At 40.6% G+C, this 20,295-nt stretch overlaps 1 protein-coding gene across 3 annotated transcripts in view; it reads left to right on the top strand.

The window, feature by feature from the left end:
- Window positions 1-20,295, top strand: part of ERC2 (ELKS/RAB6-interacting/CAST family member 2) — a 1,144,388-nt gene that overhangs the window by 717,644 nt on the left and 406,449 nt on the right. For all 3 annotated transcript variants that reach the window (XM_066245244.1, XM_066245243.1, XM_066245245.1), the window contains one exon: window positions 18,488-18,648. In XM_066245244.1, coding sequence (XP_066101341.1) covers window positions 18,488-18,648 — 161 coding nt within the window. The remainder of the gene's footprint in view (window positions 1-18,487; window positions 18,649-20,295) is intronic.

Here is a 20,295-nt window from a genome sequence, read left to right as displayed (position 1 = left end):
CTTACAGTTGTGGAGTTTTGAAGAACACAGCGTTGCACATTAAAATTTGAGTTGTTTTTTGTCACTGCTCAGATTAACAGTAGATACTCCCATATGTCAGAGTAATCGCGGGAAAAACAAAAGTTGCTGCTTTTAAGCATGAAAATTATGCCCCGCAGGATGTGCACTATGGTTGTTTTTATAGAACTGAGCTAGATTTGACCCTTGCCATCCACCCACTTTCCTCCAGCCTTTTTGAGGGACCAGTACATAGCTCCTAGTAGGGCAAGGGGACAATCTCGAGCACAGATTCAGGTGAGAAGCAGAGTAAGGGGTCCTGGGAACCCAGTGTTGTAACCCATCCTCATGGGTTTAGCTGGCCAGCCAGAAAGTGAAGTCTCATTCCCTGGAGTATGAGGGGGATGCTGGGCAGCAGGCTGATGACTTGAGATGAGGAGAGAAGCAGAGTTCAGCAGATGTGCTGCTGTGACTGGATGATACTTACTCCATTTGAGGATGGAAGGGAAGTGGGATAGCCCCCCCCCCCCCGGGAAAGTGCATCTAGGATTGTTCTGTCAGCCCTGCTCCTGAGGTGACTCTCACAGGTTGCTTTGTGCTTGGGGAAACTGACTAGGTGGGCGCCTTTGTTCCCAGTCTTCTCTTTATGAAGCAATTTCCCCAAATTTAACCAATTAGGAGTTGTTGTTTTTTCCATGTAGCAGTAATCTCTGTGAGAGGAGGGAGCCAAGTAGCTGTGGGGGATGCTATGCTCTGGGGATGCATTTGGGAGCATTTCCTTATCCTGAAGCCGCAGGATAAAGCCCTTATAAAGTGTTTTCAATCCAAGAGAAAGTGAACAAGATTTTGCTCCAGAACTTCTGTCTGGTTTTGGCTTTCCTTCCACTGAGGAGCTAATCAAACCAGCTGTTCGAGGGATGTATTTAGTTTGAGGATGATGGAGCTTTACTGTGGTCCTTTCACTTACCTGGATTGTGACTACCGGGAAACCAGTACCTGCTGGTGGCCTGCATGGGTTAGCTTACTATGCACTAGTATCTATTGTTGAACATGGCACTTAAAAAATATTTAATTTTTTGTGTGTGCAGTGATTTATTTGTTTTATAAAAAGAGGACCGCAATTATGACATCTTTATCACTTTAATCTTTTATCACTAAAATGTCACATTCTGACTTAATAGCCATTGATTTGAATGCTGACGATATTATGTGGGTATGTAGTTCTCCTGGAGAATGCAAGGCATTTACAGCATGAAAGCTCTCTGCTGAAATCCTCATGGCTATGGCATTTTGAGGAGGATTCTTCCTCAAGAGGATGGGAATGGCCTCACTGATATGTGAACATCTGCTGTTTTCTCCCCTAGCGCTTGTCCTAGCTGTCTTCTTCCCTGCAGAAGTGGATGCTAAATATATGTGCATGTACTTTTTAAAATAAAATTCAACTTACTTTTAGATAATTGTAGCTTATATGTGAATTTTACGGAAATGACAGAGAGGTCTTATGTATCCTTTACCTTCCCCCCAATAGTAATACCTCAAAAATCTATAGCATAGTATCACAACAGATATTGACATTGGTATGGTCAAAGATACAGAACAATCCCATCACCACAAAAATCCCTCGTGTTGCCCTTTTTAAACTGCATTCAATGCCTCGCCCAGGCCCATCCCTTACCCCTGGCAACCACTAAACTGTTCTTTATTTCTACAATTTTGTCATTTCAAAAACATTATATAAATGGAATCATATAGGCTATGGCTTTAAGGATTGGCTTTTTTTCAATTAGCATAATTCACTGACGATTTCTCCAAGTTGTTGTGCAGATCAGTGCTCCCTTCCTTTTCATTGCTGAGTAGTGTTCCTTGGTTTGAGTGTGTCACAGTTTGTTTAACCATTCAACAGTTAAAGGATAGCTAGGTTGTTTCCTTTTTTTTCTATTAAACTGTTTTTTTCAATTAAACTGTTATATACATTCATGTACAGGTTTCTGTGTGAATGTGTTTTAATTTTCCTGAGCTAAATGATAAGTGTGCAATTGCTGGGTTACATGGTAGTTGCATGCTAAGTTTTACAAGAAACTCCCAAATTGTTGTGCAGAGTGGTTGCAGTATTTTACACTCCCACCAGCAATGTATGGGGGCTCCTGTTTTTTGCACCTTAACCAGCATTTGGTATTGCCACTTTTTTTATTTTATTTTATTTTTCTAAAGCTGGAAACGGGGAGAGACAGTCAGACAGACTCCCGCATGCGCCCGACCGGGATCCACCCGGCACGCCCACCAGGGGCGAAGCTCTGCCCACCAGGGGGCGATGCTCTGCCCCTCCGGGGCGTCGCTCTGCCGACCAGAGCCACTCTAGCGCCTGGGGCAGAGGCCAAGGAGCCATCCCCAGCGCCCAGGCCATCTTTGTTCCAATGGAGCCTTGGCTGCGGGAGGGGAAGAGAGAGACAGAGAGGAAGGAGGGGGGGAGTGGAGAAGCAAATGGGTGCTTCTCCTATGTGCCCTGGCCGGAAATCGAACCAGGGTCCCCCGCATGCCAGGCCCACGCTCTACCGCTGAGCCAACCGGCCAGGGCAGTATTGCCACTATTTTTATTTTAGCCACTCAGATACATGTGTTTTAATTTTGGTCTTCACATGTTAATTGTTAAATATAGAAATGCAATTAATTTTTAAATTTTATTTATTTATTTTTTACAGAGACAGAGAGTGAGTCAGACAGAGGGATAGACAGGGACAGACAGACAGGAACGGAGAGAGATGAGAAACATCAATCTTTAGTTTTTCATTGCACGTTGCAACACCTTAGTTATTCATTGATTGCTTTCTCATATGTGCCTTGACCGCGGGCCTTCAGCAGACCGAGTAACCCCTTACTGGAGCCAGTGACCTTGGGTTCAAGCTGATGGGCTTTTGCTCAAACCAGATGAGCCCGCGCTCAAGCTGGCGACCTTGGGATCTTGAACCTGGGTCCTCTGCATCCCAGTCTGAGGCTCTATCCACTGTGCCACCGCCTGGTCAGGCTGCAATTGATTTTTGTATGTTAATCTTACATTTTACAACCTTGCTGAACATATTTATTTGTCCTGTGCATTATTTTTTTGTAGATTCCTTAGGATTCTCTACATAGACAATTATGTCATCTACAAATAAGAAAATTTTTTTTATTTCCTTTCCAATTTTTATGCCTTTATTTTTCTTGCCTTATTATAGTGGCAAAAACTCCAAGTATAATGCTAGATAAGAAGGGTGAGAGCAGATACCCTTTTCTTCCTCCTGATCTTAGAGGAAGAGCATTCAGTCTTTCATCACTGATATCTGTAGGTTTATTTTTTTTTTGTAAATGCACTTAAGTCAAGGAAGTTCTCCTATATTTGGCATATGCATTTTGAAATGCAGTTTTATATTTTTAAAGTATAAGGGAACTAAGCAATGGAAAGTATGTTGTTATCATGCCCATTTTGTTTTATATGGTCAATAATGTAAAGAAAGCTGTGGTTGGCAGAATTATAAGATGATCCTCAAGAGTCCTTCTTAGTCCTTCTCAATAGAATACATGCCCCATATAATTTCTGGATATAATGGGATATTACATGATTATGAGCATGCTCTCATAATCCCTAGGACTGTGCGTATGATAGCTCTATGTGCATAATACCCAGGTCTGTGGGTATGATGGGATATCATACACATGATTAGGTATGTTATATAGCACAGTTAACTTTGAGAAGGGTAGATTGTCCTTAGCAGGCATGATATAATCAGTGAGCCCTTATAAGGGTCTGGGCTGTTCCTAAAGAAAGTAAGTCAAAGCATGGGGAAGATATGATTCAAGGGATATTTCTCATTGCTGGCTTTAAAGATTTGAGGGAGCCATGAAACAAGGAATGCAAATGGTCTCCAAGTGATAGAAATGACAAAGAAACAGGGACCTCAGACCCACGTCTGCATGGAACTGAATTCTACTCCAACCACATAAGCTTAAAAGAAGACCCTGAGCTCCAGGTAAGAATGCAGTCTGCCAATAACTTGATTTCAGTGTTGTGAGAACCTAGTCATATTGTGTTTCCTGCCTAGTCTTTTGACCCATGGACCTATGAGTTGCCAAGTTTGTGGTAATTTGTTACAAAAGAAGATAAAACCAAACTAAGATAGTTTGGAACATTGCTAGAATAAAAGCACATAGTGAATATTTTACTCCAGTGACTTGAATGGATCCTATATGTTCATCCATGCATTTGTGGTGTTGGCTGTATTTAGATGTTGTGTTTAGGATTGAGGACACTAGAAGAATGAGCCAAAGTCTTCCTTTGCTATCCAGGGGATTACACTCCAGAGTTTCCTCCCAGATTCTCTAATAATATGTTTTATTATATTTGTGCTCAAACACCAGACTCACATTCTTGGGTAAATACCTTAGCCTTTCTGAGTTCCTTGCCTGTCAATTACCGTGTTTCTTTGGGAGTATGTGAAGATCAAATGGGATATAGGAAACCATATTATTTAAGTCCGAGGTAATGATTACCTATCTATGGTATAGCTCCTTCTTTCCTCCTTCCTGGCACCCCTCCCACTGTTATCTATGAACCACCCAGTGTGTGTTTGAGATGCCGGGTCCAATGAGAAGATACAAAGATGCATTAGACTTTGTATATTTAAGGACCAGGATGACATCAGTCTACCTACTGATTAATGTAGAGAGAACTGTGATGGAAGGGTCCCAGGGAATCAGGAAAGGGTTTGGAGTCGGGCTTGATCTGGGTTGATTGAATTTTGTCACCATCAACAGGTAGGTCCTACAGAGCCAAGCCAGCAGGAAAATTCAGAGTAAAATAGGCCTCCTTCTGTCATTCCTTCTAGGAATTGCCTCAGAATTGATCTTTACAGATGGCAAGAAAGTAGGTCTATTTGACAATACTGCCCTATTTGTTGAATGGGAATGAGTAGACGTTACTAATAGAGGTGGCCAAGTGGCATTCACAAATGGTTTTGATTTTCTGGGGCCTGACTACTTATTTTGTGTGCTGCAGAAACAAAATGATAAAAACAAAATTGAAAAATACTGAACAGGCACAACACAAAACAAACAAGCTAATAGCCATAATGGACTTCCAAAACCCATAGGAACTTTAGTTGGGAGCAAGGTGAAATGAGCAATGTTCAGAGGCCTTGTGGGGCAGAGTGGAGGTGGCAGGGAGGGCTGTTGACAGCTCTGGAGTCACTAACACTCAGGCACTCCCTGGTGAACCCAGATTATAATCAGCATAAATCTAAGTGACTGTCAGGGGCAAAGCAGCCATGCCGGGAAGTGTGGCCTGTTTTAAGTCCTTTTGGCTGAGGGTAGCTGCCACCATCACTGCCACCAGAGGGCCCGCCCTGCTCTGGAGTTCCGCTTTATTACCCTCCTTTGGAAACTGTGGTCTACCAGCAGCTAACTTGTGCATGGGAGCAGAAATGTTTTCTATGCAGACCTTCTTCCTTGGTTGCAATTTTTAAGAAATTACTTTTTTTTCTTTTACATTGATAATTCATACTTGCAGCAGTAGGTACCAAGGAGAATATACTAGGTTACTTGAAATATTAAGCCTGGAAACAAATATGTTGGTACGTTTCCTTCTAGTCTTTTATTCTATGAATATACATTTAAAGACTCACATATAGATGGGGTTGTATTGTATTTATGATATACTTACCTGTTTTTCTCATTTAGGATTTCCTTTACATTAAATCTTTCTACTTAGTGTTTAATGTCAGACCAACATGTCAACAGTGGGATGCCTGTGATTTATTATACAATTTCTTTGCAACACATATATATACACACATCAGTATATATATACATACCCAATTTTTATTCTGATATTTATAAATAATAAATATACACTGTAATGAATATGTTAATTATATCCTTAGAATAAATTCCTTTGGGCACATCTCTTATTATATTCATGGAATTAATTTATAAAATGGAATTACTTGGTCAAATGGTAATTCATGAGTTATACTGAATTTAAAAATTTACCTCATATGTTCAGAAAAGGGGAAATTTTCTACAAATGTTGAAATAATTTCTAAAGATCACCTTTGAACAATAAAGTTGTAAAACTTAGATGCTCAAATTAGAACCTTGTCATCATTCAGGAAGTTCTATTGGACAGTGTAGCTCTAATTTGTCATGAGCAGGACTTTGTCTGGAATTTAGCTAAGTAAGATGAAAATATGAAGACATAGTTTGCATGTGGTTAATTTGGTTTGTTATAAGTAGATTTTAAACTAGAAAATTTCACGATTCCATTGAAGATGAAAATGATTGTATTATTCTGAAAATGAAAGGAAACAGAAATCCATCCCTTTGTCCTGTTTGCTCACCTCTAATAGGCTGAAAACTGAATGCCAGTGTTTAAACTGACATCGCTGTTGAAACCGATCACAGGTTACTGCATGCTTACTATGTGCCCAGCATATAACTATTGTAACCACTGTAGCTTGACAAGGATGTTAGCAGGTCCAGTTGTTGACCACATTTCACAGAGAAAGAAACCGATGAGCCTAGAGCCCACTTATCTTTCCCAGGATCACACAGCAGCAGATGCTGATTCCTGGTTGGTACTTAACCCTCTAGGTTCAGAGTGCACACCCTTAACCACTCCCTATACAGGAATGTTGGAGACTCTGTTAGAGAAGAGTCCAGCTCTGTGCTACGCTGCAGGACTGTGAACACATAATAAAGGCTACCTCCTGGTTGCTCAAGAAGTCCTTGCACCAACCATATACAGAAGCATGTCCTACACAGCCTGCTTCTCAGAGAGGTCCCCAGAGCTCAGGCCTGTCTAGAATGAAGAGTGCTCAAGAGCATTCTGGAGGCACTGTTACTCACTGGCATTCTAATACTGTTTGATAGAACTGAATCTGTTCAGGCAGATATATTGTATATTTTATACATTTCTTCTCCATCCATCTTTGATTATGGTGTGAAGTTTTGTTAATGAGCCTGGGCAGAGAAGTGGGAAAGGGCAGAATGTAAAATGTAGCCAATACCTAAGAGCTTGAGCTCAAACACTTGATGTGGGTATTTGAATGCAGCTGAAGAATCCGAGGTGACATATTTACGCAAAACTTCTAGATGCTTAAACTTCAGGGAGGAGACAACAAATCCCAAACACAATATTGAGGGCGGCTGTCAGTTCCAGGCAAGGAGCAGACTGGGGATTTTCAGTTTCAACCTTTTCCAAAAGGTGTCACTCTAAGGCAGCAGTGGGGAGGTGGGAGGGGGGCGGAGATAGAAAGGTCAGATAAGAGTAATGGGGGGGGGGGATAAGATTAGTGGTCCTTGCTCTAATGATCCATCAGCCCACAGCAGCACTGAGAAATTGTTGCCATCGAGGCGGGAGGGTTTCAGCCTTTCTCGTAATCACCTTCTGATCTCAAGGTGACATTCCCTGTGTCCCGAGCTAAACTGAGCCAAATCCCAACTATTCCCACAGGACCAATTCACATTCTGGCTTTGCTGGGGGATTACACTGGCTCTGTGCTCTGGTGCAAACTGACTACCATCCTCTTGCACTCAGGATGGATGGGGACAGCTGGGACAGAAGAGCCCTTATATTTTAAAAATATAGTCTTAAAAGCTGTTTAAAAATTCCTAATTATTAACACAAAAATAGATACTAACTCAATACTGGCATATAGCTTAAGAAAAATAAATTTGTTTAATCAAAATATTTGAAGATCTGCTCTCGCCAGGCAAGCCTCTTGAAAAGCACTCCTGGCCACGTGTCAGGAAGAGATGCAGGGAACCTGGAGCGTGGCTCTTGGCAGATAACTGAGAGAGAAGCTGGTTTTCAAATATTTAGTTAAACAACACAAATGTGTGTGTAAGTTTAACTTGACACATGTTAATGATTTAAGGTCTTAAACAGGTTTTTTATTTTATTGTTTTAAGGCTCTGCTATTCATTTTAAAAGTTTCTCCAGTTTCTCCAGAGTTGGATATAAGCACTTGACTCTTTAGAAATCATTTGGTGGCTTCATTATTCTTACAGTGTACAGAGGTATGCATTATTCAAATACAATTGAATAGCCCTGGTAACTTAATCATTTTATAAGAGGATTTTTATTATCTGCCACATCAAATGACTAATGAAATCAGAAATGACAGTTATTTAAAGGTTTGCTTTTTTAAAAAAATGGTGAGACTATATAGACATCTAGCTTGAAGAAACCTTTTTATTATGTTCTAAATATGTAACATCAAGTTAATATATTTTAAAATGTAATTTTAGGTTTATAGGCTTAGGATTAGTATACTAGTCTTGCCATATCTGGGGGCCTCTTAGGAAATTTTAAATGAAACATCCTGAGTATGTAGAAGACTTGTGAGGTTGCTGTGAGTTCTATTTTTATCGAGGATGGTGTTTTGGGAATTAAACAGCCTTTCTAAAATGTTTTTTCCACTTAGGAAATATTGTCTGGTGAATTACCAATAGATGTGCTTCTAAAAGGAGCAAACTCTGTGTCAAATGGTTAAGTGGTTACTGGCTCATAATCATGAGATTGTCCTAGTGAACAGGACCACCCTGATCCCCAGCCCCTAGCCTGGGTTACTAGTACCTGTTTGTTACCCTTCTCTTCAGCAGGCCACTCCCACTTGCTTGCTTTAGGGAGGCAGGCCATGAGGCATAGGGCAGGATTGGCTCCTGTTTTACTCTGGCAAATCACTCAGACCTTTAATAATTTTTAAAATCGCAGTTGTGATTAAATAGTTGTTTGATTTAAGCTTGCCTTTCAAAGCAGACAGCTTCTGAGGACAAGTCTGCTGCTGGAGTTCGGCAGAGTGCCTGGCATGCAGGGAACACCCACTGAGGTGGTGGACTGGGGGGGCGCATCCCCTGGGTCTGGAGAGACAGTTTGGCGTGCAGAGCACGACTAAAAGCTACTTGCTTCTACTCCAGCTCAAAGCCTGGTATATTTTTACTGTGCCCACCTAAAACTTTCACGTTCCTGGGTATTCTTGGCAGCTGCTGGGGTGGCAGTGAGCATAAGTCCTCCATCCATTCAGGAGCTGATAACTGAGTCCCACAGAAAAGAGCAGGTACTTCAGGCAAACAGAGAGCAAGAACTTGAAGGACATTGGGTGAGGATGGAAGGGGATCACTGATCTATAGGATAGGAAAAGATCGTGTTTCAGGTTGACATTTCACCCATCATTGCACTAAGAGGGTCAAAAGAGGGTGTTTCAGAATCAGGTTTTTGCATTGCTCTTCCTGCCATGCTGCAGGTACTTACTGAGTGTGGACACTGATGCCGTGTCAGGTGCTGATGGGCCTTCATAAGAGGACAGAGACATGGTCCTTGGGCACCAGGGGATTACGATCCAGTTGTAGCAACTGAGGACACACAGGAAATAGTTGTGCAGAAATGGGCAGTGGTATTTGATTAGGTGGCAGAAAGTTGGATGCAGACAGTAAGAATTGAAGACACTTGGGTTGGGTGGAGGTAGCCTGGCTAAAAACCCATACTGCGGACAGTACTAATTGTCATGTTCAGGGCACTTCCATGGTGTCCTGCAGAGAGAGGGCTGGGTGCTTTATAAATCTTATCTCCCTTTATGTTTTTGTCAATCTGTGGTATAGCTTCTGTTTCCTCCGTATTTTAGAGGGAAGAACCTGCAGGCTTTGAGAGAGGTCAGTATGTCTAGGGTCCCCAGACTTGGCTGCACTTTGCAGTCACGTTAGAATCTTCTGTATCTTTAATAAAATACTGATGCCTAATTTCCACTATCAAGCAATTTGATTTAATTGGTAGAGGTGTGACTATGGCATCAGGATTTTATAAAGCTTTCCAGTGGATTCTAATGTGCAGCAAAGTTTAGCAAGCATTGATTGGGTTGATTTGCTTAAGCTCACAGAGATTCTCTTGGAGCCAAAACTTGACTCAGGTCTGCCCACTGTCAGAGCTCTAACTTTTAGTCACTGCAGTCTGTGAAAGAGGCCAGGGCTCTGTGATAGAGCCTTGATGGAGGGGCGATTTCAGTACCTGGAGGGATCAATATAGGACAGTCCATGGGGTGTCTGTGTGTGCTTATGGTTGGTTTAGGGTAGGTGACAGCAAGCACAAAATTTTGAATTCAGTAATAAGCAAACATAAAATGAATTGAATATTTATCAGGCACTGTATGGCTAAGAGCTGACACCAAGTACTAGATGATGTTCTCAGAGGACCACACATGTTAGCCCATCGAATCATCACAAAATCCTTTAAGTTCTGCCTTTACCTTCTTTCTCACAAGTGAGGTGCCAGAGGCTCAGGAAGCCTTTATAACTCACTTAGAGTGACCCAGCTACTAGGTAGTAGACTAACTCCTGAATTTTGTTCATAACCACTATGTTGTGCTACTTCTTCTGTTAAAAATGTATTAAGCTTTTTTCTATTTGCCAGTCCTTGCACTAAGAGCCTTATATTCACTGCTTCTACTTCATTTAATACTTGGCATTTAATAGTAATTAATAAATGAAGAAACAGACATTTTCTCAAGGTTCTGTAATTAATACATGTTTAAACAGTATCTGTGTCTAGTTTCAGTACCAAGGTAATGCTGGCCTTGTAGAATGAATGCAGAAGCTCCACTCCCCTTCAATTATTTTTGGAATAGTTTAAGACGAATAAGTGTCAATGAATGCTTGGTAGAATTACCTGTGAAGCTGTCAGATCCTGGATTTTGGTTTTGGGGTAGTTTTTTGATTACCGATTGAATTCTGTTACTAGTAATTGGTCTGTTCAGATTTTCAGTTTCTTCCTGATTAAGTCCTGGAAGATTATATGTTTCTAGACATTTATCCATTTGTTCTAGGTTTTCCAGTTTGTTGGCATATAATTTTTCGCAGTATTCTCTTATAATTCTCTCTATTTCTATGGGCACTTCCATGGTGTCCTGCAGAGAGGGGGCTGGGTGCTTTATAAATCTTATCTCCCTTTATGTTTTTGCCAATCTGTGGTATAGCTTCTGTTTCCTCCGTATTTTAGAGGGAAGAACCTGCAGGCTTTGAGAGAGGTCAGTATGTCTAGGGTCCCCAGACTTGGCTGCACTTTGCAGTTGTCGTCTTTCCTCTTCATTTCTCATTTATTTTATTTGGGCTCTCTCTTTTGTTTTTCCTTGATGAATTTGGCTAAAGTTTTATCAATTTTGTTTATCTTTATGAAGAACCAGCATTTTGTTTCATTGATAGTTAATATATATTTTGGTCTCTATTTCATTTATTTCTGCTCTAATTTTTATTGTTATTTTCTTCCATCCATGTTGAGCTTTATCTGTTCACGTTTTTCTTATTCCTTTAGGTATAAAGCTAGACTGAGGTGTTTCTTGTTTCTTTTATTACTATTATTTTTAAATTCAGTGAGAGGAGGGGAGGCAGAGATACAGATTCTTGCATGCGCCCCACTGGGATCCACCTGGCAAGCCCACTAGGGGGTGATGCTCTGCCCATCTGGGGTGTTGCTCCTTTTCTCAGCAACTGAGCCCTTCTTTTTTTTTTTTTAATTTATTTTTATTTATTTATTTATTTATTTTTATAATTTTATTTTTTTAATGGGGTGACATCAATAAATCAGGATACATATATTCAAAGATAACAAGTCCAGGTTATCTTGTCGTTCAATTATGTTGCATACCCACCACCCAAAGTCAGATTGTCCTCTGTCACCTTCTATCTTGTTTTCTTTGTGCCCCTCCCCACCCCCTATCCCTCTCCCATTCCCCCCTCCCCCCGTAACCACCACACTCTTATCAATGTCTCTTAGTTTCACTATTATGTCCCACCTACGTATGGAATAATACAGTTCCTGTTTTTTTCTGATTTACTTATTTCGCTTCGTATCATGTTATCAAGATCCCACCATTTTGCTGTAAATGTTCCGATGTCATCATTTCTTATGGCTGAGTAGTATTCCATAGTGTATATGTGCCACATCTTCTTTATCCAGTCATCTATTGATGGGCTTTTTGGTTGTTTCCATGTCCTGGCCACTGTGAACAATGCTGCAATAAACATGGGGCTGCATGTGTCTTTACGTATCAATGTTTCTGAGTTTTGGGGATATATACCCAGTAGAGGGATTGCTGGGTCATAAGGTAGTTCTATTTTCAGTTTTTTGGGGAACCACCATACTTTCTTCCATAATGGTTGTACTACTTTACATTCCCACCAACAGTGGATGAGGGTTCCTTTTTCTCCATAGCCTCTCCAACATTTGCTATTACCTGACTTGCTAATAACAGCTAATCGAACAGGTGTGAGGTGGTATCTCATTGCCGTTTTGATTTGCATTTCTCTAATAGCTAAAGAAGATGAGCATCTTTTCATATATCTGTTGGCCATTTGTATTTCTTCCTGGGAGAAGTGTCTGTTCATATCCTCTTCCCATTTTTTTATTGGATTGTTTGTTTGTTTGTTGTTGAGTTTTATGAGTTCTTTGTATATTTTGGATATTAGGCCCTTATCTGAGCTGTTGTTTGAAAATATCATTTCCCATTTAGTTGGCTTTCTGTTTATTTTGTTATCAGTTTCTCTTGCTGAGCAAAAACTTCTTAGTCTGATGTAGTCCCATTCATTAATTTTTGCCTTCACTTCTCTTGCCATTGGAGTCAAATTCATAAAATGCTCTTTAAAACCCAGGTCCATGAGTTGAGTACCTATGTCTTCTTCTATGTACTTAATTGTTTCAGGTCTTATGTTTAGATCTTTGATCCATTTTGAGTTAATTTTTGTACAGGGGGAGAGACTGTAGTCCAGTTTCATTCTTTTGCATGTGGCTTTCCAGTTTTCCCAGCACCATTTATTGAAGAGGCTTTCTTTTCTCCATTGTGTGTTGTTGGCCCCTTTATCAAAAATTATTTGACTATATATATGTGGTTTTATTTCTGGACTTTCTATTCTGTTCCATTGGTCTGAGTGTCTATTTTTCTGCCAATACCATGCTGTTTTGATTGTTGTGGCCCTATAATAGAGTTTGAAGTCAGGTATTGTTATGCCCCCAGCTTCATTCTTTTTCTTTAGGATTGCTTTGGCTATTCGGGGTTTTTTATAGTTCCATATAAATCTGATGATTTTTTGAACTGAGCCCTTCTTTAGCACTGAGGCAGGGGCCATGGAGCCATCCTCAGCACCTGGGGCCAACTTGCTTTAATCGAGCCATGGTTGCAGGAGGGAGAGAAAGAAAATGAGAGAGAAGCGAGAGGGGGGAGGAGTGGAAGAGCAGATGGGTGCTTCTCTTGTGTACCCTGACTGGGCGCCGAACCCTGGACATCCACACACCAGACCACTGCTCTACCACTGAGCCAACTGGCCAGGGCCGATGTTTCTTGTTTCTTGATGCAAGCCTGTATTGCTATGAATTAGCTTTTGCTATGCCCCATAGATTTATTATTATATTTTCATTTGTCTCAAGAATTTTTTTTTTAATTTTCTGCTCGATTTCTTCATTAAGCATTGACTAATAGCATGTTGTTTTGGCTCCCTGTATCTGTGTCTTCTATATTTTTTTCTGGTAACTGATTTCTAGTTTCATGTCACTGTGATTGGAGAATATGCTTGATATGATTTCAGTCCTAAATTCATTGAGATTTGTTTTGTGGCCTACCTTGGTCTATCTTGGAGAATGTGCATTTGAAAAAGAAATGTGTATTCTGCTGCTTGTGGGGGGTTGACTGTTCTGTAAATATCTATTAAGGCCTTTTGATCAGATGTGTCATACATTTAAGGCCATTATTTCCTCGTTGATTTTCTGTCTGGAAGATCTATCCATTGATGTAAGCAGAGTGTTGAGCTTGCTTGCTCTTATTGTAATACATCTGATCTCTCCCTCATATCTGTTAATATTTCTTTATTTAGGTGCTTCTACATTCAATGCATAGATGTTTACTGATGTCATATCTTCTTGTTGGATTGAACCCTTTTTCATTATATAATATAATGCCCTTTATATTTCTATCTGTTCTAGTTTTTTGTTTTAATGTCTATTTTGTCTGACATAAGTTTGGCTGCTCCAGATTTCTTTTCATTTCAGTGTTCATGAGATATCATTTTCTAATTTTTGCTTTTAGTCTGTGTGTGTCTTTTTTTGTTGTTTGTTTTTTTCTGAAGTTGGAAACGGGGAGGCAGTCAGACAGACTCCCGCATGCGCCCGACCAGGATCCACCTGGCATGCCCACCAGGGGGTGATGCTCTGCCCATCTGGGGCGTTGCTCTGTCGCGACCAGAGCCACTCTAGCACCTGGGGCAGAGGCCGTGGAGCCATCCTCAGTGCCTGGGCCAACTTTGCTTCAATGGAGCCTGGGCTGCAGGAGAGGAAGAGAGAGACAGAGAGGAAGGACGGGGGGAGGGGTGGAGAAGCAAATGGGTGCTTCTCCTGTGTGCCCTGGCCGGGAATCGAACCCAGGACTCCTGCATGGCAGGCTGATGCTATACCACTGAGCCAACCGGCCAGAGCCTTGTGTGTGTCTTTTGATCTGAAGGTAGTCTCTTGTAGGCAACAGATACATAGGTCTTATTTATTTATTTTTAAATCCATTCAGCCACTGTAAGTCTGTTGATTGGAGCATTTAGTCCATTTACATTGAAAAAGTTCTTTTATAGGTATATAGTTTTTGCAATTTTATTCATTGTTTTGTAGTTCTTTTCTGTTCCTTTCATTTTCTCTTGCTTTCTTCTCTTGTACATTGATGACTTTATTTAATAATCTGCATCTTTTTCCCTTTATTTTTGGTATATCTATTATAGGATTTTGGTTTGTGGTTACCACAAGATTCATATATAACCAGCTATTTTTATGGCGTCTATTTTCAGTTGATAGTCACTTAAGACAAACATGTCCTAAAGGTACTGCATTTTTACTCACCTCCCACGTTTACATTTTTGGGCATCATTTTACACTGTATGTTAATTTATTTAATTAATAAATTAAAATCTTTTAATTTATTATTGCAGTTACACATGGTCTTATTACTTTTGCCTTTAAATTTAATAGTAGCTTTATAATTGGTTCATCTACTACTGTCATAAATATTTGCCTTTATCACTGAGATATTTCTCTTTATTTTCTTATTTTTAGTTTCAGCCTTTTCTTTTTTCTTAAAGAAGTTCCTTTAACATTTCTTGTAGTGCAGGTTTAGTGGTGATGAGTTAGTTCCTTTAGCTTTTGCTTGTCTGGGAAACTATTTTTCCTTCAATTCTGAAAGAACGCCTTTCTGAGAAGAGTATGCTTGGTTTTAGGTTTTCTTCTTTTCATTAGTTTGAATATATTGTGTGATTCCCTTCTGTTCTGAAAAGTTTTTGCTGGAAAATTAGCTGATAGTCTTATGGGTTTTCCCTATGTGTAACAAAATGATTTCTCCTGCTGCTTTTAATATTCTATCTTTATCTTTACCTTTAGGTATTTTAATTATTATGTCTTTGTGTGGTTCTCTTTGGGTTTATCACATATGGGACTCTCTGTGTTTCTTGTACTTGGATGTCTGTCCCCTTCACCAGGTTAGGGAAGTTTCCAAACATTTTTTCTTCAAATAGGTTCTCTGTCCTTTTCTCTCTTCTCCTTCAGGGACCATTATGATACAAATGTTGATATGCTTAATGTTGTCTCAAGGTTTCTTAAACTATTCTCATTTCTTTTAATTTTATTCTTCTTATCCCTATTCTGTGATTCTCACTACCTGTCTTTTAGGTTGTTGATTGGGCCTTCTGTATTATCTAATGTTCAGTTGATTTCCTCTAATATATTTTTTATTGTAGTTATTGTATTTGCCAGTTTTGATAACCAAAAAATAACAATTTTTGGTTATTTTTTATATTTCTTGTCCCTTTCTTGATGGTCTGCTAAGTTCATCTATTATTCTTTTGAGTTTTTAAGCATCTTTATAACCATTGTTTGAATTTGTTATCTGGTAGATTCCTCTCTCTTTCATTTAGTCCTTTTTCTGGGATTTTTGTTCTGTTCTTTTATTACGGTATATTCCTATGTCTCCTCAATTGGTTGTTTCTCTGTGTCTTTGTCTATGGATTAGGTGAGATAGCAGCCTCTCTCAGTCTTAAGGGAGGGGCCTTGTGCAGGAGCTTCCCCTTGGTAGAGTGAGTGTGCCAGGTTTTTGTCAGGCTGGCTGAATCTGTAGCTGGTGTGGGTAGGGGCCATGGGAAATCTCAGTGGCAAGTGTGCTTGAGCTGGAGCTAAAGTGGCTCAGGCCAGTGGAATTTCCTGGGACCAGGTGCTCCAGAGCCTGAAGCTATATCTGGAACAGGTGGAAGCCCCAAGGGATACCAGGCTGCCTGGGCAGGTGATATGGAAGCTGTCATTGGAGCAGGCTGTGCAGAGTCCTGAGGGTAAGCGGCACTAGCCAGGAGCTGAAGCTGGCATGGGCTGTGGGTGGGGCCAGGAGCTATGACTGGAGCAGGTGCAACTTGCAAGGAGTCCCAGGGCAAGTTGTGGAGTGGTGGAGCTGGTGTGGGCCTAGGGCCTGGGGTGCACTAGGATGGCCTTGGCCAGCTGGCAGAGCTCCATGATTGACCTCCTGCCTGTGCACTCAAGAAGGCAGGGGAACACAACAAATGGTGCTCTTGGGAGCCTCCAACTTTAGAGAGACACCCTCCAAATATGGCAGATATTATAGTTTGACAATTGATTTCCTTCCCATTTAATCTACATGACCTTTAAATGACTGCTGTTGTGCTGTGTCCAGGGCCCGTGGGTCTGCTCAGTGAGGTTGCTCAGTGCTGCACCCCTTCTTCAGGTCAATTTGTTGGGCGTCGGGTTTCCACAATACCATGTCTCCATCTCTCTGACCAGGTACTGTGTGGTTCTGTTGTTTCCTGTGCAGAAGCTATTCGGCTAGCCTCAGTTTTTCTTCAGGTGGCATTGCTGTCTGTAGGTGTAGATTCAATGCATTTGTAGGAGGACGTGAGTTCAGGGTCTTCTTGTGCCACTATTTTGACCCCTCCTGATATATTTTTACATTGCTAATGAATATATCAAGAACGGGGGTAAAGGGAGGAAAAATAAACACTCTGCTTCAGCCTCACCAAGTATTGCTTTGTAGAAGGACTTCTAGTCATATTTACAATATTCTATGAACTTGTGTGAGAAACTACGTTTGCGATCATATTTTTGTATATTTGTAAAGTTGAAGAATAATGCTGTATATTCTCCAGTAAAACAGGTGTGGTTCTGTGACTTTAGTAGGTTAACTTTTATATTCCTTGCTTTATAAACTGTTTTTTGGTTTTGGCTTTGAGTTACATTACATGGTCATCAAGTTTCTTCTTTTTATCAGGGCAAAATGGAGGGTTTTATGAATCTTAAAAGCCTATAATTTACCTTGGATGTGAAGTATAAGGCTTATTCTGAATAAACTCCATGTAAAGCTGCAGAAATTGTGTAGAAAGTCTTTATGAATTGGAACTTAACATATCACTGACACATTCTGAAGTGTGTTCCTTTGCCTTCAGTGATGGATGGTCCCATTCTGCCAAGTTTAGCTGAAAGGGGTGGCTTAGAAACCCAAACATCAGCTTTGGAATCTAGAAACTTCCTGGAACTTTCATAGTTTTAAATCAGCCGGGTGGATGCAGCCTGCATCTGTGCAAGGGATGGCATGGCCCCAGCTTGCTCCACGGAAGTCTCTGGAACAGAACTGTAAACACCAGCCCTCTTTGTTGTGCGTTGGATTTTAAAAGCCCCCAGTGGTTTGGGGAGGATAAGTCCTTGCCTCAGGGCTTCTTGGTCCAATTTTTTGGGACCTGGCTGAAAACCCTGGATATTTGATAGTCTGGCTTATTTCTATGGTGTATTAGCACCCTATAAAAGTTACATGTCATTTATTTCAAGTTTAGAACCCTCTCAAACTTCAGGGGCAAACCAAACTTGAACCTTTTGCGGCTGGAATTCTGTTTACCTTTGGCCAAATCTTGCTTCCTGACTGTGAGGCTAGGAGGTGAGGTGAAAGGGGGCTTCTGAGGCCCCTTGGACATCAAATCACTTTTGCCAAACAGGGCTTTGATAGGTTAAAACATGAATAAATCTGAAACACGTAGATTAACTTCCTGTCAGAACACTCTGGGGCCTACACACAAAAGTATATTGTGCCGGGCAAAGTGCATTTTGAATGTTGCCTTCCACCAACTATGAGGCACTATCTTAGATTTTTGCCAAACACAGTTAAAATTGGGTCAAGCCACTCACCCTCCACTTCTAATAAATGTATCAAATATTTTCTATGAAATTTATTTGACATTCCCATTGAATGAGAATCTTGGAGGAATTTGGACATTTCTGTGTTTGAAACATTGATTTCTAACCAGGGACAAAGGGAAAGAAAATGAACTTTAAGATACAATGCCCAGTTCCAGGATGGCTCGGGTTCCTGGTGCCCATTTCAGAGCACAGGCTCGCCAGCAGTGCCTCGTCCCTGGATGGAGGAGCACTAACACTGCACCTCCGCGTGCCTTTCAGATCGAGGAACTGATGAACGCTCTGGAGAAGACCAGGCAGGAGCTGGACGCCACCAAGGCACGCCTGGCCTCCACACAGCAGTCCCTGGCTGAGAAGGAGGCGCACCTGGCCAACCTCCGGATAGAGAGGAGGAAGCAGCTTGAGGAGATCCTGGAGATGAAGTGAGTACCCACTTTGGTTTCCCAGTCTTTCCTTTCTCATCTCTCTTTAGGGCTTGGGGAAGGGAAGGCTGAACAAGATGAAGAAAGAGATTGGAGAAAGAATAATCTAGCTAATACTTGACTCGTCATTTCCGGGACAACACTTTTTATGTTTTTTTAATTAAAGCTTCCACATTCCAATTTGCACATTTTTCACATCTGTTATGCAAAAACAAACAAAAAACCCTCTGACATTAGATTTTGTATGTCTGTGTTTTGTGGATGGCGCTGGCATTTGTAGGTCTGTCACAAAGGTCTCAACTAGCCGGAGTCGGAGGCCTCATTAAGCACAATGGTAATTTGAGCACTGCTCAGAGTTAAGTGGAAACTTTTTGGAGGAGGTATTTCCTAATTGTGACTATAACTTTGTTAATTATATTCTTTTCACTTGTGCACAATGCCTGGCTTGTGTTGGCTTTCATGGAGTCTCAGGGTTGGCACCTCTTTGTTTAGAAAGCAGGACTGATTTGCTGAGGTGATAAAAACAGGCTTGAAAATCCTCCTGCAAGCACTACTCGGTCCTGGGGAATGGTAGGTAAGGGGAGAGACCAGAACAATTTCTTTCCTTTGAGTTAATTAATAAAGTCCTGCCTCATGCTGGGCAGTGGTATTTCTGCAGGCCTATGAGTCACCCAACTCCATCTTGGTCTTATTTCGCTTTTAAAATGAAGTAATATTGTTATGGAAAGGCATAGGAAAGAAAAGTTCTCAAAGATTGTAGAAACAATCAGTTGTTATAGATCTGTTTTCTTTAGAAAAAGAAGTAGACAAGAAGCAACATCTCTTTATATGAGTTTTAAAATGAAATAATCAATAAGATATAATTTCAATCCAACTTCCATCCACAACAAGAAGAAAACATAATTATGGCATCTTATGCTTGTAACATAGACTTTGAAATTGGTGGCTAGGTATGGAAGAATGACCTTTTCCTGACCCCATGAGTCCTACACATGGTTAGCATTAAACCCAGAGAGCTTAGATCATGGAAAATATGGAATGAAATATTTTGAAGGATTTAATAATGAGGGCAAAACTTTTATTCCTCATCTACTACCTCAGTTTCTCTAAGACCAAAGAACAAGTAGTTTTTCTTTCACATATAAACTCAGATTTTTCCTAATAAAAGATGGTGTAAAAAAGCCAGATATTTTTATCCTCAGTTTAGAGGTGGGGGACCTGAGACTCAGAAAGATTTCAAGTAATTCTGTTTGAGGCCATCTGGCCAGGATTAAACCCCAAATCTTCTACCTCAGCTCTCTTTCTCCTACCTCATTTTCTTATGAAGCTCGCACGAAGGCCACCCAGCTCAGAACTTCTGTAGTTTGAGTCAACGAAGTAATCATACTGCCTAGAATAGTGCTTGGTGTTTGGGAGGTGCTCAGTCATTGTTTGTTGAATAAGTGAGTCAATTGAGTATGGAGACTGGATTTTATGTAACTAAGAAACAAAGTGTTTCAAGCATTTTTGACATTATCACCTTGATCAATAATCTATTTACAATACTGGTACGTACATTGATTTCATCAACTTTTCTTCTTTTCCACTCACCTGTTCCACTCCTGCCTCCTTGTGTGTTATAATGCCATGTTCAAGTCTGGTTTCTCT

This window comes from Saccopteryx bilineata, chromosome 10, assembly GCF_036850765.1.
Source record: "Saccopteryx bilineata isolate mSacBil1 chromosome 10, mSacBil1_pri_phased_curated, whole genome shotgun sequence".
Taxonomy (NCBI): domain Eukaryota; kingdom Metazoa; phylum Chordata; class Mammalia; order Chiroptera; family Emballonuridae; genus Saccopteryx; species Saccopteryx bilineata.
The sequence above is the reverse complement of the archived record's forward strand: the minus strand, read 5'-3'. Positions and strand labels throughout refer to the sequence as shown.